The sequence below is a fragment of the Podarcis pityusensis genome (genome assembly GCF_964106645.2).
Source record: "Podarcis pityusensis genome assembly, chromosome: 10".
NCBI classification, from domain to species: Eukaryota; Metazoa; Chordata; class Lepidosauria; order Squamata; family Lacertidae; genus Podarcis; species Podarcis pityusensis.
Window position 1 is genome coordinate 4,132,774 of NC_138035.1, and position 13,387 is coordinate 4,146,160.

A 13,387-nucleotide genomic window follows, 5' to 3' on the forward strand; every position below is an offset into this window, starting at 1 on the left:
TTAGTAAAGAACTCGATAAGAATTCAGCACAGGAACCTCCTTCAACTGAACAAACCGGAAAATTTGAGAAGGAGAATTATGTTGTGATTGAAGTGAAGAAAGGGGGAGCCGTAACCCTACAGATGCAAATGGTGAACTACAATTTGAGGCCTGACATGATGGCAACAAGGAGAAGCAAATTTTTGGAGATGGAAGCCTGGCCTGGTTTGGAAAATGAAAGATGGAGAGATCACTTTATGTGGAGATCAGATGGCCTTTGGATTACAAATCTGAGCCAGGTGGAGGTTGGAGTTTCGGGGGCCTTTGGATTTGAAAGGAGCATGAAACAAGATTTGGAATATCCTATAGGCTCTATTTTTAACCATGGAAGTTTGGCAGGAAGGAATATGATTACCGTTGGGTTGGAGCTTCCTCGAGATCTGGTTTTCAATACCAAAGACTATCAAAAAGACCGGCAGAGGGGACATGAAAGAGATTTAAGAGCCTCGGATTTAAAATCTCCGGGTTGATGGCTTTACGAGATTGATGGACTTTTGCTGGGGACCGAAACCGGGGAGGGGATCTGGTGGAAGGAAATTGGGAATTTAAAGTGTATATAATATAATTTGTTTTTTGTTTTCTTAATGAGAGATGGGAAATTCGTGGAATGGAATCTTTTTTGACCTTAGGGAAACGTCTTAAGAATAAGTATAGATATATAGGTTTGGATGAGAGTTAAGATTGGATAAAGTAAAAGTGGATGGTTATTTGGTGAAAGAAAGAATGGGAAATTATAGTATAATAAGATAAGATATAAGGATAAAAATAAGATGAAGGACTGGTTGGAATATTTATATGAATTAGAATATAAAGAGGGGAATTATAGTATGTTAAGATAAATTATTGGGATTAAAATAAAGCTGGAAGGATTTGCTGGAATATCTAATTGAATTAGAATACAAAAATGGGAGGTGTGAGGAAGTCAAGAAAATAAGTGACTGTAAGTAAGTGAGTTAAAGGTTTGACTTGTTTTTTATTTGTTTTTCTCTTTTTTCTCTTTTTTTGGTTTTTGGATGTGTATTGTTTTTCATTTTTTTCTTCATTTTTGATTGCTCTTTTTTCTTTTTTTCCTGTAACTTTTAAAATCTTAATAAAAATTTATTTTTTAAAAAAAATAAAGGTGATATTCAAGGCAAATAGATAAACTGTACTTAGTGGAATATGTAGTACTTTGAATAAGTAGTATTAATTTATTTATGGCCTGAAGATATGTTATTTCTAGAGATGAATTTATTGCGGTTCTGTCTCAAATATCATAATTATACGATGTCTTGGGGTGTTAGGAGAGCATTAGTTCCTTTGGTGGGGGTCATGTCATGCTCCTTATGGGGTAATCTATCCATCAATGGTCCCCAACCTGCACTCAGTTCTCACCTGTGGCTTCCAGAACCTGTCAGGATAGAATAGGGGCCACAAGCCCAGGAACGGTTTCAACCAGCCGGCTAAACCAGGTGAGAATAGCTGATGGGTCTCAAATCCTTGGTGGGTTGGGGAATTCTGCTGCAGGTGAAGGCAGGCCCTGGTGGATGGAGAGGATGAGAACAACAGTGAATCCCACAGTCAGGATGGCAGATTCTGCCCATGCTGCAGAGGAAAGTGAAGGGCAGATGGAGCTTGTCAACCTGGGAAGCGAGGTCCTCGAGAAGGAAAACTGTGGTCCTAAACCTTCGCTGCCTGGTTTTCTTCAGGAGAAGAGAAGTCTCTAAGAGGGTTGGATGGTGTCCTGCACACCTCCTTCCAGCCACTCCTGCAGCCAAGTTCGTGCCTAACGTACTGCTCTGCTTTCCTTGGGACCATATAAGCCAGGCTGAGAAGGGGCTCTTGTTGTCTAGGCAGCCCTGAACCCCCAAACACACTGTCCACACTTGCTGTACTGCTAACACAGCAGTTTCGGGGGCAGCGATGAACTCAGACCTGTGTATCAAAATCTCTCCAATGTGGAATATGTAAAACAGAAGTGCTGTTTATATCATACATCAATTAAAAAGTATTCAGAATACTTGTCTTTTGAAGAGAAGACCACCAAGTACCCAATGGCCCCTTCAAAGCTAATGAAAGTCTTGTGCCTGGAGCTTTTGGGGGTGCAGGACCAGAAAAGCTTCTGCCACCATTATCCTTCCAATTGGGATTTAGGCCTCATCATACGACAGAAACTACCCTGGTTGCGCTGGTTGATGATCTCCAATAGGCTAGAGTCCAAGGGCAAAGCTCTTTCCTGGTTCTGGTGGATCTCTGCTTTGGAGACCTTTGACCATGGTATCCTTCTGGACCCTCTAGGGGAGCTGGGGGCACTGCTGTGCAGTGGTTCCCATCCTTCCTCCTGGGCCATGTCCAGAAAGTGGTGTTGGGGGATGAGTGTTCAGGCCCCTGGGTGCTCACTTGTGGGGTGCCTCAGGGCTCTGTCCTCTCCCCATGCTTTTTAATATCTATATGAAGCCGCTGGGGGAGTTTTGGCTGGGTGTTCACACGCATGTGGATAATACCCAGCTCTTCTCTTTTAAATTGGAACCAGTGAAGATGAACCAGTGAATGCCCTGTGTTGGTGCCTGTAGGTGGTTTGAGGATAGATGGTGGCTAACAGATTGAGGTTGAATCCTGACAAGACGGAAGCACTGTCCCTGTGGGACAGGTGAGAGACAGACCCTACCAGCCTGCACACTGTCTCACTAAAGTGGTGCATGCTCTGGTTATCTCCTGCTTGGACCACTGCCATGCGCTCTACTTGGTGCTACCTTTGAAGGTGACCCCAAAACTGCAACTAATCCAGAATGCGGCAGCTGGACTAGTAACTGGGAGCAGCTGCCAAGACCACATATCATTGGTCCTAAAGGATCTTCCCTGGCTTTCAGTGTGTTTCCAAGCACAATTCAAACTGTTGGTGCTGACCTTTAAGTGTCCTGGCTGTATTTTTCAGAAAAAGAAAAGTGTTGATCTAATGTATACAGATCATTCTTGGTCTACAGGTTCAAGAAGGTTCTGGTGGTTTTACTCTGTGTGATTCAAAGTGGTGTTTTCTCTAGCTGGAACATTTTAGCTGATAAGGGAGTTTCCTTTCTGCTGAGAGCAGGTGGTGGGATCAGTGGTTATGAGGTTATGCTGAACCTTCCTTGTTTCTGCGAACCAGAAGAAGCTGGTTTAAACTGGGGTGAGCCAGGCTTGTTATCCAGTCCCAAGGTTACTCTGACATGGAATTTTTTATAAATCGCAGTATTGAAAGGCGCCTGGTCCCACTTCCTAATCTGCAATTCTCTACTCTGCTTGTGTGTTTCTTACATGAGTGCTGTTTTGATATACCAAGTTAGGGTTTTACTGTAAGTTAAGTTTTTGCTAGCTTTTGCCTTCAGTACTAAATTTCTCTGCTGAATGAATTTTTTGCTGCCTCTGAGTGTTTTTTCCTACTCTGCTAACTATATATCGGTCTTGGATATCGTTATGGAGGAGCAAGATCTGTGACCTAAAGCCCTAAACAACCTTGGCCCTGTAGACCTGAAGGAGCGTCTCCACCCCCATCCTTCAGTCTGAACACTGAGGTCCTCCTCTGAGGGTCTTCTGCTGGTTCCCTCCCTGCAAGAAGTGAGGGTACAGGGAACCAGGCAAAGGGCCTTCTGGGTGGTGACACCCACCCTGTGGAACGCCCTCCCTTCCGAAGTCAAGGAAATGAACAACTATCTGACATTTAGAAGATAGCAGAAGGTAGACCTGTATCTGGAGGTTTTTAATGTCTGATGTTTTACTGTCTTTTATGTGTACTGGAAGCTGCCCAGAGTGGCTGGGGAAGCCCAACCAGATGGACTACATATACATATGCAGATGGACTACACTGTATAAATACTACAACCATTCTTATCATCTTGTGATTTTTTGCAGTTATTTTGGAATTCGTACTGCGAAATCAGATCACAAAATGTTATGGGTGGAGAAAATCACAGGGTTGTCGTAAACGATAATCCCACCCACAAACTCTCATTCACATACAGTCTGTAAATTTGGGAAGGTCACACACCTCACCTGTGCTAATACTGGCAGTCTTTGGCCTGCATAGGCACACCTTGTATGTAGAGCCTCCAGGCACAGGCACTGTCTATCATGAAAATGGGTCCTTTGACTGGGGAGATTCATGCAGTTGCTGTCATCGGATTCTGGTGGGTTGTATCTCAGCTTGTCAGTCACTCTGACACTGCCTACAAAGAATAAGAGGAACAGAAATGCTTTTGACTTCTATATCAATCCTGAGAGACATTCCATGGAACTCAAACTGTGCGCCTGTTAACCCTTTCATGGTCTGCGTCTCTCTGCGCGGAGCGCACAGGGCCCCAGGGATGCTTGCGCGGGGCAAACGGGGCCGGGGAATCCTCGTGGGACCCCCTGGGTGGGCGCCCCATGTCCACCCCTGCCAAGGAAAGCCCCCGCGCAGTACATACTCAGGGATCCAGGCCCTGCCAGGAGAGCTGGAGGGGTTCTCTGGATCCTTTCTCCGCTCTACCCCCCCGCGACCCCCTTACTTCTTTGTCCTCGCTCCCGATTCTCATTTCCTTTCCTGCAACATCGATGTTTTTTTGGGGGGGTCCCCTGCCCCCCCTTTCCATTAACAGGCCCTCTCTTTCTCCGGTTCATAACTGTTGCCCCAAAAGGACCAGGTGCACAGCCTGGGGGTCATTTTGGACTCACAGCTGTCCATGGAGGCGCAGGTTAATTCTGTGTCCAGGGCAGCTGTCTGCCAGCTCCTTCTGGTACGCAGGATGAGACTCTCCATGCCCGCAGACTGTCTCACCAGAGTGGTGCATACTCTGGTTATCTCCCGCTTGGACTACTGCCATGCGCTACATGGGGCTACCTTTGAAGGTGACCCGGAAACTGCAACTAATCCAGAATGTGGCAGCTAGACAACAGAATGGGAGCAGCCGCTGAGACAACAGAACACCAGTCCTGACTCCCAGTACATTTCTGAGCACATTTCACATTGTTGGTGCTGACCTTTACATTGCCGTGGATGCATTTTTCAGGCATAGATTCCTGTTATGCCTTCAGGAACAAATTTATTTGCTGAAGGAATTTTTTTGCTGTCTGAGCGTTTTTTCCTACTCTGCTAATTGTATGTTGGACTTGCTCTGGAGATCATTGTGGAGGAGCAAGATCATTGACCTAAAGCCCTAAACAGCCTCGGGTATGTAGACCTGAAGGAACGTCTCCACCCCCATCGCTCAGTCTGTACACTGAGGTCCTCCTTCGAGGGTCTTCTCCTGGTTCACCCCCCCACCCCCATTGAGAAGCGAAGTTACAGGGAAGCAGGCAGAGGGCAAGGAAATGGGCAACTATCTGACATTTAGGTGACAGCTGAAGGCAGCCCTGTATAGGGAGGTTTTGAATGTCTGATGTTTTACTGTCTTTTATATGTACTGTCATTTGCCCAGAGTGGCTGGGGAAACCCAGCCAGGTGGGCAGGGTAAAAACATTATTATTATTATTATTATTATTATTATTATTATTATTATTTTCTTGTGGTTTTTTTGTAGTTATTTTGGAATTCGTTCTGCAATATGAGCTCACGAAATGTTATGAGGGGGGAAAATCACAGGGATGCCATAAACGGTAATCCCCCCCACAACTTCTCATTCACATACAGTCTGTAAATTAGGGGAGGTCACACACCTCACCTGTTCTAATACTGGAAGTCTTTGGCCTGTATAGGCACACCTTGTATGTAGAGACTCCAGCCACAGGCACTGTCTATCATGAAAATGGGTCCTTTGACTGGGGAGGTTCATGCAATTGCTATCATCAGATCATCTCAGCTTGTCAGTCACTCTGAAACTGCCTACCAAAAATAAGAGGAACAGAAATGCTTTTGAGGTGCACCTTCTATATGAATCCTGCGAGCCATTCCATGGACTCTGCACCCCTGTTTCTGATGACAGGTGTACATTATTCTCATCCTCAATGAACCAGGCAGTGGAAAAGACACTTTAAGATGGAAGCCTGAGAGAGAGGAAAAGGTTTCTGGCTGCTTCCTGGGTGGGATTGCGGAAACCAAGATCCGCTTCTGAGAAGGCCTCTCCCCTCCCCTCTTCCTCTCTTCCTCTTGGAAGTTCCTCTCCTCTCCAGGAGGACCCAAGGTTGGACTGGGCAGGGGCTTACGGGGTGGGAAGAGGATGGAGCTTGCAGGAAGGAAGGGGTGCGGGAACAGGACCCCCCACTTTCCAGGGATCCCTCTCTGGTTGCCTTGAAGGGGTGGCCGATTCTTGGGTGGGAGGGAGAAGCCGAGCCGGCCCCTTCGGAGATTCCCCGTGGGCGCACGATGGAGACGTCTCCCCAAAGACTGGTCTTCCTTCCCCGCCCCCCGCCAGTGCTGCGCTTCCTTGCCCCGGGGATGCTCCCCTCCCTCCTCCCCCCGGCTGCCCCCACTCTTGGCCCCCTTCCTCTCTCCCGGAGTCTCCCCTGCACCCAGAGGCCCCCTTGGCGCGGCTCACCCCTCGCCATGCGCGACCCATCTGTCCACCCGGAGGGCCCCCCCAAGACGAGATGGGGAGGGACAGGGGGGTCTCCATCTAGGCGTCTCTCGCCCCGTTAACCCTTTCATGGTCAGCCTCTCTCCGCGCGGAGCGCACAGGGCCCCAGGGATGCCTGCGCGGGGGAAACGGGGCCAGGGAGTCCTCGTGGGACCCCGTGGGTGGGCGCCCCATGTCCTCCCCTGACAAGGAAAGCCCCCTTCGCAGCGCACGTTCAGGGATCCATGTCCTGCCAGTGGGGCCCACGGAAGGCGCTTTGGGGAGCTGGCGCGGGGTCCCTCTATAGGTCCTTCTCTCCCCTCTCCCCCCCCCCCCGCGACCCCTTTACCTCTTTGTCCTCGATCCCGATTCTCATTTCCTTTCCTGCAACATCGATGTTTCTTTGGGGGGGGGGTCCCCTGCCGCCCCTCCTCCCCTGTCCGAAAGCGCGCTCCCCTAGAGCAACGCGCAGAGCAGCAATCCGGCGTAGAAGAGCCACTTCCGGGAGAAGCAGGCAGGTTGGGAGGGGAGCTCACCCCCCCTTATTCCCGGAACAGAAGCCAGATTGGAGGAGGAGGATCCTGATACTTCCAAAGGAGAAGCCCAGGAAAGCCTTGCAGCTGGGGGGATGTCTGAATACTATTATGCTACTTATTGGAAGAGGGTAGTTAAAAGGTGTGGGAAACTGGGGTTGTTGACAGGGGTGGGTGACGGATCCATGTTTCTGAATGCCAAAGACTCCTACTTTGTGACAAATCTGTGATGCATCGAAGATGCTGTTGAAAAAAGTATTGTGGGAAATGGGGAGAGGTCTTAAAAATCCATGCAACCATCTTCTCGGGGTTCCTACTCTTGGTGTGTTTGAACCTTGTTGCAACAAATAATGATCAGGTCAACTGACCGCCCTTTGCTTCTTTAACTTGGCTGGATTCTCCTTCTTTTGCTGACCGGAGGGACCCCCGGGGAGTGGCACCCTGACGAGCTGGGCAGCGGAGTAAATCCGCACCCGGGAATATTTTCCTTCTCAACTCTTTCCCACCTGAGCCTCACCCCCTTACCTAAAAGCCAGACACAACACAGGGTGACAGGATTGTGACTCCTGCCCTCAACAAACAAAATAGGACCCCCTCCCCCCCTCGGAGCAAAGCAACCCCGGGATGCTGAGGTCCCCCAGTCCTTGAAATGAAAAGGGGAGGGGCTCGGGACACCTTCCGAGAGCAGGCGGGGAGGGGGCTGCCCAGGCTCCAGAAGCTCCATCTCGCTGGTTCCTCCCCATCGCCCTCCTTCTGCCTGCCTCCCCTCCGCTTCTACTGGTCCTTTGCAAGTGCGGGGAAGCTCTAGTCCCTCCGCCCCCCCCCCCGAAGTTCCCTTAAGAGCCCCACATTGCACAGGGCAGGCTCACCTGCAGCGAAACAAAACGCAGCTGCCCTGGCAGAGTGGAGCCAGGCTGGGGGGCACCGTGGGGACCCCAGAAATGTGTCCCTGGAAGAAATGCACCTCCCCCCTTCTCTGGGGCTCAAATGCTGCAGGTGGGCTTCCCAGAAGAGGCCCCTGCTTGGCCCTTGGGAGGACAGGGGCCCCTTGGGCCTATCCTGCAGGGCTCACCTGATGTTCTGATGGAAGTGAACCCTCCTTTGTCCTTCAGGGAGAACAGGGTTTCCCAAATTTGGGTCTCCAGCTGCTTTTGGACTACAGCTCCCATCACCCCGAGCTAGCAAGACCAGTGGTCAGGGATGATGGCTATTGCCGTCACAGTCTCCAGGTGGCTCTGGCAAGTGAGCCCAACTGTGTTTGACAAGAGTGGGGGAATTCCTTCCTGGATTCCAGAAGTGGTCATTACCTTTGAATATAGGGTTCAGTGACTCTATTCCTCCAACCGGAGTGAGTGTGGGGCTTGCTCGCCCACTTCCATTCAGCTCCATCATTGCCAAATGGCGATTCTGCTGAAGGCAGTAAATTGTTCAGAATTGCTCAAACAAAGAGGGATTGCAAGGAGCTCCAAAGAGATCTCTCCAAACAGGGTGAATGGGCAGTATATACAGTTCATTGTCAATGAGATTAAATGGATGCATGTTGGGACAAAAAAACCACAAACACCTGTTAATATCATGTGCAGGATCATGGGGTATGAACTGGATTTCTCTGTGTGCTCTAGGAGACCAGGGGAAAGGGGAGGTGGTCACAGCAGGAGGGGGAGTCTCCCTGGATGCTTCTGTAGCCGGCCTCCTCAGTCTCCTGGCCCCCCTCCTCTCCTCCCTCTGAGCCTGAACTGCTCTCTGCCCTAGCCTCTTCCTGCTCACCAAACCCTGTTTCCTCCTCAGCTTGCAACACCTCCCCTCCCGTTCTGCTCAATTTTCTACCTCTTTCTGCTCATTGCCATCCCACCACCTGTCCCCAGGATTTGAGCCTTCTTCCTTTGTGGGTTTCCCAACTGGTGCCTCCCCCCCCCCAACCTAGCCAGTCCATGACAGCAACAGCAGCAACAACAATAAAATTAGTAGGATAGTAATATGCACTGTGGTCCTTGTCAGCTTCGCCTTTGAGCCAGTACCACCGACTGGGCTCAACCACTTCAGCCCCGACTGGGCCAGGCGAGCTGGGGTAGCACTTCCAGAGACCTTCTTCTGCAGGAACAGGTCTAAGTGCTGTGGACTCCCAACTCAGAGCTGTGAGCACCGAACTCACTTCCAGAAGACAGTCGTGCACAGCAGAGTACAGCAGAGCATAAATCACTCGGACGACAGCGCTGAAGAATATCTTATTTTATTCACTGCAGCTACTGTACTATACAAACTATATACAAATGGAGACGCTGGACTGCACTGAGTGTTACAGCTGCTTTCTGCAGCAACCTTATCTACACAGAGATAACACTCAGTCTCCCCTTGTAGCAAGCACAATCCGCCCCCTCCTCTCTGGAAAATCAGCAGATTCTTACCAATGGTAGGGGTGAAATCTCCTCAGTCCTCTGGCAGGAAGACTCCCTAGCAGCATGATTGACTAATAACTTCTGGGACTATGAAAAAGTTCTATCTTCTCCAAACCCCAGAATAAGCAGGAGCTCTGGGGTTGCCCCATGGGGTTCATGAGTGAAGATGGACCCCCCAGGAGACTTCCCTGGTACCCGCAGCCCCACCTTCCCTTTCTTGAAACTAGGCTTGGGGGGGGGGAATCTCCCATTGAATTTTAAGTTTTTTTCAGAACGTGCAGGAGGCAGGGATGAAGTTCTGTTGAAGAAGATGTGTGTAGAGATCATGCGTGGTGGGGGTGACAGTAAAGGTAAAGGTAAAGGTAAAGGTAAAGGTACCCCTGCCCATACGGGCCAGTCTTGACTCTAGGGTTGTGCGCTCATCTCACTCTAGAGGCCGGGAGCCAGCGCTGTCCGCAGACACTTCCGGGTCACGTGGCCAGCGTGACGAAGCTGCTCCGGCGAACCGGCACCAGAGCAGCACACAGAAACGCCGTTTACCTTCCCGCTATAAAGCGGTACCTATTTATGTACTTGCACTTAAGGGTGCTTTCGAACTGCTAGGTGGGCAGGAGCTGGGATCGAACGATGGGAGCTCACCCCGCCGCGGGGATTCGAACCGCCGACCATGCGATCGGCAAGTCCTAGGCGCTGAGGTTTTACCCACAGCGACAGAGTTTGGTGCAAAAACCAGTCTGATACATAAATACCCATATTGCATGCATGAGTACAGCAACTCCAGGGCCTTAGCCTAGCATCGGTGGGGTAGGGGCCACATGTAGTGCAAGTCCCACGCTGACGTCAAAAACACACACAGAGGCAGCAGGACTTCTTCAGTAATAGTTTACTGAGCTTTCAAAGTGTACAGTTCTCACTGGGTCCCCAGTGAGGCACAAAACTTAGCTCCTGAGAGCAAATCCCGTTTCAGCAGTAAAAAAATACAGCACACAGGATATCTAACGCAAGCACACAAACCGGCAGAAGGGAGCAAGGGAGGAAAGAGGCTGGAAGGACACAGGGCAATGGATGTGTGTGTTTTGTTTCCTGACGTTTTGGAGAGAAGTCAGCAACTCAGCACCTGCAGGGACTTCACGAAGCAAAGCTGCTTGCAGGCACATCCCAGAAACTGCTTGCAGGCACATCCCAGAAACACACTGTAATTTGCGGTGTATTGCCCCATATCAGTTGTTCTTCAAAGGTTATTGCGATGTGGTCTAGAAACCGGTATTGGACAAGATATCAATATATCGCCCAGCCCTAATCCTCACTCACCACCAACAAACCAGATTCATCCTCTCTATCAAAAGGTACTTTACCTCTTAGATTATACTCACATTGTTTGACATTGCCTTCAATATTTCATTGCTGTTCAGTTTTACATATAAACACAAGAACTTCAAATACACGTCGTGTGTTTAAGACTGATTTCCTGCTGAGTTCATTGCTGTGAAGAAATGAGTGGACACTGAAAGGAAGACGTCCCACAGTCCATACATCTAAATGGTTTCTTCATGTGAGAGTCCCTGGATGTTCCTTAAACACTCCATTGTAAATAAAGCACTTTTTGCAATCTTTTCATTTAAACTGCTTCTCCTCTTTGAGTTTGTTGATGGTTTGTAGGGTTTCAACTCCTAAAGTTCTTCCTTTCCATGAGTCTGTTGATGTAGAACTTCCACTAGAACTGAACATCTATCTACTTTCCTGATTTTTATGTGGTTTGTGTTTTGTTTGAGTTTGTTGACATAAATCAAGGGTTCCACTCTGACTGCAGTTCCTTCCACAGTCCATACATTTAAACAGTTTCTCCCCTGTGTGTCTGCTGATGTTTTCTAAGATTTCGATTCTGACTGAAGCTCTTTCCACACTCCATGCATTTAAATGGTTTCTCGCCTGAGTGAATCCGCTGGTGTAATTTAAGGCCTCCATTCTGACTGAAGAACTTTCCGCACTGAAGGCATTCAAATGGTTTCTCCCCTGTGTGAGTCTGTTGATGTCTTCTAAGGTTTCCACTCTGACTGAAGCTCTTTCCACACTCCATACAATTATATGGTGTCTCCCCAGTATGAGTCCGTTGATGTGTTCTAAGCTTTCCATTATCACTAAAGCTGTTTCCACACTCCATACATTTATATGGTTTCTCCCCTGTGTGAGTTCGCTGGTGTATATTGAGGTGTCCACTCTGACTGAAGCTTTTTCCACACTCCATACACTTAAATGGTTTCTCCCCTGTGTGAGTCCGTTTATGTATATTGAGCTCTCCACTCTTACTGAATCTCTTTCCACACTCCATACATTTGAATGGTTTCTCCCCTGTGTGAATCCGCTGGTGTAATTTAAGGTCTCCATTTTTACTGAAGAACTTTCCACACTCCAGGCATTCAAATGGTTTCTCCCCTGTGTGAGTCCGTTGATGTATATTGAGGTTTCCATTCAGACTGAAGCTCTTTCCGCACTCCAGGCATTCAAATGGTTTCTCCCCTGTGTGAGTCCTTTGATGTATTCTAAGTGTTGCATTGAAACTGAAGCTCTTTCCACACTCCATACATTTATATAGTTTCTCCCCTGTATGAGTCCGTTGATGTATTCTAAGTTTTCCATTATCAGTAAAGCTCTTTCCACACTCCATACATTTATATGGTTTCTCTCCTGTGTGACTTCGCTGGTGTATATTGAGGTGTCCATTCTGACTGAAGCTCTTTCCACACTCCATACATTTATATGGTTTCTCCCTTGTATGAGTCCTTTGATGTATTCTAAGGTTTCCATTATTAGTAAAGCTCTTTCCGCACTCCATACATTTGTATGGTTTCTCTCCTGTATGAGTCCGTTGATGTATTCTAAGGTTTCCATTATCAGTTAAGGTCTTTCCACACTCCATACATTTATATGGTTTCTCCCCTGTGTGAGTTCGCTGGTGTATATTGAGGTGTCCATTCTGACTGAAGCTCTTTCCACACTCCATACATTTATATGGTTTCTCCCTTGTATGACTCCTTTGATGTATTCTAAGGTTTCCATTATTAGTAAAGCTCTTTCTGCACTCCATACATTTGTATGGTTTCTCTCCTGTATGAGTCCGTTGATGTATTCTAAGGTTTCCATTATTACTAAAGCTGTTTCCACACTCCATACATTTATATGGTTTCTCCCCCGTGCGAGTCCATTGATGTGTTCTAAGTGTATCACTCCGACAGAAGCTCTTTCCACACTCCATACATTTATATGGTTTCTCCCCTGTGTGAGTCCGTTGATGTAAACTTAAGTGTCCATGTTGACTGAAGTTCTTCCCGCACTCCCTGCATTGGAATCCTTTCTTGCCCATGTGAGTCTGCTGATGTGTTCTAAGTTTTCCACTATCAGTGAAACTTTTCCCACACTCCATACCTTTAAATGGTTTCTCCCCTTCTTGAGATCGCTGATGTGAGCTATGTGTGCTCATTCAGTGAAGCATATTCCACATTTCACACATTTTAATGTCTATAACTAATGAAACAAAAGTGCCCCATCCCTCAGAATTCTGAATGTCTTCTCCATCACCTTCTTCAAAGTGGGAGGAAAGGAGATCCTGTTTGGGTTTCAAAGAAAAGAAGAAAGGGGAAGAGAACACATCAAGCACCATTAGCACCTTCTCTTATTTCAGCATCTCCTACTTTCCCCTGCCTCCTACCCATGTTCCCAGTTTTTAGGAAATGAAGATGCAATGTCACCAAATGATAGTATTTAGTATTGCATCAGCAACCTTTCATTATCCTCAATCATCATTAATAAAGCAGCATGATCTTGGAAAACAGCCTTTTCAAATCAATTGTTTCCTCAAAGGAAAGGCAGCTGCTCTCTCTCCATGAAAAGGCCCTCTCTGTCTCTGGTTCATTGTTCCTTTGGACATTTCCCATTC

The 13,387-nt window shown here is 48.0% G+C and overlaps 5 protein-coding genes across 14 annotated transcripts in view; 1 reads left to right on the forward strand and 4 right to left on the reverse strand.

Moving 5' to 3' along the window:
- The window catches only part of LOC308486268 (uncharacterized protein), a 157,083-nt gene that overhangs the window by 97,099 nt on the left and 46,597 nt on the right, over nucleotides 1-13,387 (forward strand). The gene's annotated exons all lie outside the window — the stretch shown is intronic.
- The window catches only part of LOC308486216 (uncharacterized protein), an 86,745-nt gene that overhangs the window by 64,012 nt on the left and 9,346 nt on the right, over nucleotides 1-13,387 (reverse strand). Inside the window, exon 1 of one of the 2 annotated variants that reach the window (XM_081022744.1) lies at nucleotides 4,542-4,695. The exons of the other annotated variant lie outside the window; for it this stretch is intronic. The gene's annotated coding sequence lies outside the window, so the exon portion shown is untranslated. Of the gene's footprint in view, nucleotides 1-4,541; nucleotides 4,696-13,387 lie in introns of those variants that run through there. 2 annotated transcript variants of the gene reach the window in all.
- LOC308486318 (uncharacterized protein) overlaps nucleotides 1-13,387 on the reverse strand; it is a 49,689-nt gene that overhangs the window by 4,952 nt on the left and 31,350 nt on the right. Inside the window, exons 1-2 of one of the 3 annotated variants that reach the window (XM_081023061.1) lie at nucleotides 6,874-6,981; nucleotides 1,414-1,558 (exon numbers count right to left, since the gene is read on the reverse strand). The exons of 1 other annotated variant lie outside the window; for it this stretch is intronic. The gene's annotated coding sequence lies outside the window, so the exon portion shown is untranslated. Of the gene's footprint in view, nucleotides 1-1,413; nucleotides 1,559-6,873; nucleotides 6,982-13,387 lie in introns of those variants that run through there. One more of the 3 variants, XM_081023060.1, reaches the window with a different exon arrangement.
- LOC308486423 (uncharacterized protein) overlaps nucleotides 8,805-13,387 on the reverse strand; it is a 55,121-nt gene continuing 50,538 nt past the window's right edge. Inside the window, exon 2 of the mRNA XM_081023263.1 lies at nucleotides 8,805-8,855. The gene's annotated coding sequence lies outside the window, so the exon portion shown is untranslated. The remainder of the gene's footprint in view (nucleotides 8,856-13,387) is intronic.
- The window catches only part of LOC308486304 (uncharacterized protein), a 174,763-nt gene continuing 172,332 nt past the window's right edge, over nucleotides 10,957-13,387 (reverse strand). For all 7 annotated transcript variants that reach the window (XM_081023022.1, XM_081023023.1, XM_081023027.1 and 4 more), the window contains one exon: nucleotides 10,957-13,057. In XM_081023022.1, coding sequence (XP_080879148.1) covers nucleotides 11,285-12,931 — 1,647 coding nt within the window. In that variant the 5' untranslated portion in view covers nucleotides 12,932-13,057 and the 3' untranslated portion in view covers nucleotides 10,957-11,284. The remainder of the gene's footprint in view (nucleotides 13,058-13,387) is intronic.